At 42.5% G+C, this 6,317-nt stretch overlaps 1 protein-coding gene across 1 annotated transcript in view; it reads right to left on the bottom strand.

Annotated features, from left to right (window-relative positions):
• FBLN2 (fibulin 2) overlaps positions 1–6,100 on the bottom strand; it is a gene marked incomplete at its 5' end in the record, with an annotated part of 36,495 nt that extends 30,395 nt beyond the window's left edge. The window contains 2 exons of the mRNA XM_009077484.1: positions 1,501–1,630; positions 5,989–6,100. Of these exons, the coding sequence (XP_009075732.1) occupies positions 1,501–1,630; positions 5,989–6,100 (242 nt within the window). The remainder of the gene's footprint in view (positions 1–1,500; positions 1,631–5,988) is intronic.
• Positions 6,101–6,317: the final 217 nt, after the last annotated feature.

Below are 6,317 nucleotides of genomic sequence, written 5' to 3'. Positions count from 1 at the left end.
GAGTGTTTAACCACAATGAAATTTAAAAGCCTTTCTTAAAGGCTCAACAGTCTCAATGTTTATTCATTTTGATTCGTTTTGTCAAGCAGTAGCTGCAATGACTAAAGAGCTAAATGGGCTAAACAGGTGAGCAAAGCTGTTCCCTTGGTAATTTTACTATTTCAGATGGTTTCTCTTGAAGGAAAACATCACATTGAAACTGGGATGAGGAACCACTCCATGAGAGAAATTTGTCACTTGCTGCAGTTCCAAGAATGATGGAGTTATCCCCCTCCAGTTCTTTCTGAGGAATAGCATGTGTAATCACTTACTCTACAGCTTGGGCTCTGCCTGGCATACAAACGGCCCAAGGTGAAAGCCTAAGGATAATAATTCTGTCACATTTTGAACATATTAATATCTTCTCCCAAAGGCACCAATTCTGTTTTTACTCTAAGGATAGACTTCAGACTCAAACAAGTAACAGTTCTCAAAATGACAAATCAGCATAGCTAATTAAACTTTAAACTCCGCAGTAGATGCCCATGTATTTTGCTTTTCCAGTGAACAATTATCTGGGAGAACCACCAAAATTCTGTCACATTTTGAACATATTAATATCTTCTCCCAAAGGCACCAATTCTGTTTTTACTCTAAGGATAGACTTCAGACTCAAACAAGTAACAGTTCTCAAAATGACAAATCAGCATAGCTAATTAAACTTTAAACTCCGCAGTAGATGCCCATGTATTTTGCTTTTCCAGTGAACAATTATCTGGGAGAACCACCAATGCACAAGGACTAATCAGGTTTTGAGACAATGGAAGCTGCATTAAGCATAGCTCTAGCTATGTAAATTATTATCAGAGGGAAATGAATCCCAAAGTGCACCCTTCTGGTGAGAACAAGACAAGTGAGCAAGCAAGTTGCTGAATCTTCAAACTGGTGTAAATTGGTTTGGCGCCACTGATGCTCATAAAGCAAATCTCATTTATCTGGGTACAGGATGTTCCCAGGATTTGTGATTTGCACCACTGGTTAATGGTCTGCCTTTATTTATGGAGCAAAGCTTCCATCATCATCCAAATGTTTGTTCCTCTAGTCCATCATTGTGTTTAACTGAGGAATGGGCCCACAATTCAACACTGGGGCCAAGCAAACTGTCCACTAATGGGTTTTGCATTATATCTTTGATTAAGTTTTGCCCCATCATTTTCTAAATTCTTCCACATCATAGATATAAAAACTCAAATGGACTTTTCTGTTACTTCCAAAGTAGGAAGCAAAACTAATACAGTCAGTTAAGTCCATAAAATGGAGATGGAAATAATTCAAAACAACATTACTGTGATTTTTAAATGGGGCTGCAAACCTAAATGCAAACAGTGTAATTTCCCTGCCACATTCCTGCAACTTCATCTGTTCTGTGCTCAATAATGCACGAAAAAACTACTGCTAAGTCAGGAAATGAGGCCACCTCATACTCAGAACAAAGCCTCTGGAAGCATCAGAGCAGCTTACCTTGTATGACGACCCCCCACAGGGATCGCTCTCCTCTGGGCCGCACGCGTCGCCCTCCTTGGCCGCGATCATGCCAGCCAGGCAGCTGTTCTCCTTCACCGTGGAGACACAGCACTGCTTCTGAGCAATCCTGCAAGGGATCACTGAGTCAGGCCTTCACTGACACTGAGAAGACATCAGCATGGCATGCAAAAAAACCCCAGAGCTACCAGATTCATAATACACCCCATAGATTTGGTCTCTCTTTGACATGTATCAATATCCCAACAGCATTCTGGTTTGTGCTGGTGTGACCAGCAGGACAGGGCAGTGACCATCCCTTGTGCTGGGCACTGTTCAGACACCTCAAATCCTGGGGGCAGTTTTGGCCTCTCACAACAAGACGTTGAGGGGCTAGAGAGTGTCCAGAGAAGGGAACAGAGCTGGGGAAGGGTCTGGAGAGTAAGTCGTATGAGGAGTGGCTGAGGGAGCTGTGGGGGCTCAGCCTAGAGAAAAGGAAACTCAGGGGAGACCTTATCAATCTGTATCTACCTGAAAGGACATTGTGGACACACAGGGGTCAAGCTCTTCTGCCAGGTAACAATAGACAGGACAAGGGGAAATGGCTTCAAGGGCACCAGAGGAGGTTTAGATTGTATATGAGGAAAATATACATGAAAAATGACCTGAAAGAGTGGTCAGGCACTGGCACAGGCTGCCCAGGGCAGTGGTGGAGTCACCATCTCTGGCAGTATTCAAAAAACGTGTGGTTGCGGTGCTTAGGGATATGGTCTAGTGGTGGACCTGGCAGTGCTGGGTTAGCAGCTGAACTCTATGATCTTAGAGATATTTTCCAACCTTAATGATTCTGTGATTCTATGAATATTAGTGCAATACAGAAGGTGCTACTGACCTTAGCAGGATGCATTTTATTTCTAGTAAAAGCTCATCATTATTTGTGTAACAGTCCCTCTTCCTCATGTTTTGCTTCTCAGAAGTCTTCAGACGATTTCAAAAACAAGACACAAAAAACCAGAAACCTTCTCCTCTGGAAAGTGAGGAAAGGGAAACACACCTGTACACACTTTTTTCTTCACCAGCCAGAGGACTGAAGCCCTGGACAGGGCTTGAGGAGAGCATCACATCACAAAACTCCTACAAACTCTCCTTTATGGCCCTGTGGAGTGTCACCCAGAATTTAAACTTTCCTCTAACTTTGGTTATCAAGAGAAGGTTATGGATGGCCTGATACATGAAGTACTTTGGGAACATACATTTGCCAGATGTGGTGCTTCAAATCAAACATCTTAACAAGATTCACTGAAGGCTGACACAAAACAGAAGAAAAATGTAAATGTCAAATTCCTAAATGAATTTTAATAGATGTTCATGGAAATAAAATACTCTTCCCTACCATGTGCTTCTTTCATTCATACACAAAAGGGCAGATAAAAGCCCACAGTGCCTTTGGCTTTACTCTTTTAGATTGGAAAAGACCTTTAAGATCACTGATCCATGACACTGTCTCTGAATCCATGCAGCATCCCAGAAGGGGTGTGTGTCTGGTTCTGGGATAGGGAAGAGACCCTGTGATGGGGAAGGGTGAGGACTGAGAGCTGCAGGCCACAAGAATTCTCCTGAGGAGGTTATGTTGAGTGACCTGTAGATTGGGCCATTGAGGTAAAAAAGGAAAGGGATCTCTCTTACCCCAGTGGAAAGCTGGCAGTGAGAGCCACTTGGCTGTTTTCCTGGTACAAGTGGCCTGTCGTGTCAGCTTTATGCTAATATTTTGGTGCAGGATAGCACAAGAGAGGTGCAACCAGGAAACTGATTTGAGCTGGATTACAGGAAGAGGATTACCACCTCCATGGGCTTTATTTTCAAGAAAGTGAGTTTTCTAATCCAGTATTAATTGCCAACTGGAGAAATACAATTTTTGAGCAATGAATGGTTATTACCCAAGTGGATTCAAGTAACAGTAACTGAACTATTATTGCTTACATAAGACATCCAAACTTTCAATAAAAAGTAAAAAAAAGACCCTCAAAAGCAACCAAAAGCTATTATTGTTTGCAGAAATGACAAAATGCTACTAGAAGCATTTTTGCATGCACAGAGTATTTACTGTATGTAAACACTGAAATCTCTATGGATTTATATTATTCTGAAACGTGACATTTAGCCATGAGAAATTCCTGGAGCACTGGAGCACCACTGGCCACTCTTTATTTTAGTATTTGTCACCTATTGGCACAGCTCAGTTTCAGCTCCCCTATTACCAGAAAATGAACTGGGAACAAACTGTTAACCACATTCTCTTGTTGTCTCTTGTTCACAAACCTACTCTTTGCAGAGCAGATAAATGAGCTGTTGGTTCAAGAAGATTCTGAACATTTCTGATTCAGGGAAAGCGTAAATGAGTTAAGATTGGTGAAATGACATCAATGCACTAAACTGATGTGAGTCTTTAATTGGGACACAGTGTCAGCAAAGAGCAGGATCCATGCTTGGACAGCTAATGCAAATACCACCCAGATAAGCATTCCTCTGTTATGATAAAACCTATCAATTATAAGATAAAAAGTACTGTACTGGGTCAGAAGAGATTTCATCTGGCCTAACATCTTATCTCTGATACAAGCAGTGGTACAAGCTCTGGGAGTATTTTTACATCTGATTATCAACTGATTATCTGAAGATTCCCTAGAACTTTTTTTGAGTTCAGACATCAAGTTACTGAACATGATCTCTTCTAGGCAGCCCCGGTGTCCATTCTGCAGTAGTGCTGTGGTCACTACACAGAGACAGGACAAGTTGGTACATGAATGGTACAAGTTGGTACAGAGATGGCAAGATACATCGACAAGTAGCTTTCACATTTAAGTTTTTGCCACTTGAAAGTGCCAAAATGGCACTTGGAACAACAGACACCTCAGTCTGCATCCTCTATACACACAATGTCCAGCAGACACAGTAGAGGCTTCATTTGTTTGCCTTAGCTGAGAAAATCAATCCTTTGGCACAGTGATGGTCACCTGTAAATCCAAATATTTAGAGAAAAGTATCGGGGTGGAAAGGGAATTTTTGCAGTCAACATCTACCTTCAGTCTATCCTCATGCCTGGAAGTGTTCAAGGCCAGGTTGGATGGTATTTAGAGCAACCTGGTCTAGTGGAAGGTATCCCTGTCCATGGCAGGAGGTGGAACAAGATGAGCTTCAAGGCCCTTCCAGCCCAAACCATTCTGGGATTCTGTGATTCTACTATTTAAAATCTTTAGCCAGTGAGCTGAGTTAGAGGCATCTCCTGGGAGCCTGCAGTACTTGCAGGCATTCTGGTACCCAGCCGGTGCCCTGGGGGTTGGATAGGTGCAGGATGACCAGCTCTGCACACTGGCACATCCCCCCGGGGCCACGGCAAGGGTTTGTTCCAGGGCCTGAGGCCACATAGCTGAATACATTTTTATATTAAGTGTTGTCTTTTTACAGAATATTTATAGGTGGTTTTAAATCTTTAAAACAGGGACACAACTGAAATTTTAGAAGGAAACAATTGAACTCCTGATCTCTTACTCCTTTAAATCCCAATAGATTCACAGGGACTGACACATTTAGGATCTGGCTTTTTCATCTAAACCCAGCCTCAGATGTGCAGGTGCAACTCATTAATGCATTGGATTTGCACCTACTTAGGCCAAGGCTGGAATTTTTTAATCGGTCTTTACTTCACAGACAGTTGGTATGTGTCAGTTATGTCATGGCAGATCCCAGTGGAGAGATTTTAATCTCCCAGTAACTTCAGAAAGGTGCAATGATACTAAATTTGATAAAAGTGATTTTGTCAATCTTTTTTCATGCTGTAAATGTTGGGATCATTCTCCGAGAATGTGAGTCTGGGGGAACTTTGACTTCACCCCTCCCTAAGGCCTCTTTCAGACCGGGAGGAAGGGAATGGGACGAATTGCAGCTAGTGGAATATTGAGTCCATGTTACTTTGCACCCATTCTTCCCCTCCTGCTGTGCAGTCTGAATTTGGCACCCTCCTCAGCCCAGATGCTGCTGACACCAGCAGGATTACTAGGGTGCACAGTCCCCCTGCAGCTGAGCACAAGCACCACAATCAGGAGCCATTCACACCGGACAACGAACACACATTTAGTGATGGCGACAATCACTGCATTTCCCACTTGCCAAACCACAGCCAAGCTCTGCCCTTCTACTTATCTGCCACTCCACAGATGCACCTAAAACTGGGGAACAAAAAGTTGTGCTCTGCTTACAGGAGGGGGGAAAGACCCTTAAAAGGTTTTTGTTCAGACTAGATTTTAGGGAAAGGGAGGGAGGGGGAAATCTTTCTATCTAATTTGCCATGACATACTGCAGTTTTAGTAATAATTTAGGCAGTGAACGAAACAGTTCCCAGTCTCCTGGACATCCCACAAATTATATTTGATTCCTTCTCAAGGGCTGCTCTCTGTGTTATTCTGAAATGTTTGGGTTTGCCTTACGTACCTGCAAATATCACCATCCATTCCACTTACAGGGATTTCCGTGCACTCCCCGTTGTCTATAGCCCACTGTTGTCCAGCCCCACAGCAGCTCTCAATCAACTCCTTGGTGGAACCTGTATAGAACATACACCCAGATTTTTCAGATGCTGTTGTATGGAATGGATTGGTTTTAGCTTTGATTTCTTAATTGAGAAAATCCTCAAAAGAACAATAATTCAGCTTTTTTATTTGTTTTTCCTTTCTTTCCACATTTCATTTGGTTATATGCAAAAAAAAAAAAAAAGAGGTAACTGATACCTGATGCATCTTCATGTAATCAATCACCTAGAA

This window comes from Acanthisitta chloris, unplaced genomic scaffold (genome assembly GCF_000695815.1).
Source record: "Acanthisitta chloris isolate BGI_N310 unplaced genomic scaffold, ASM69581v1 scaffold12666, whole genome shotgun sequence".
Lineage (NCBI taxonomy): Eukaryota > Metazoa > Chordata > Aves > Passeriformes > Acanthisittidae > Acanthisitta > Acanthisitta chloris.
The sequence above is the reverse complement of the archived record's forward strand: the minus strand, read 5'-3'. Positions and strand labels throughout refer to the sequence as shown.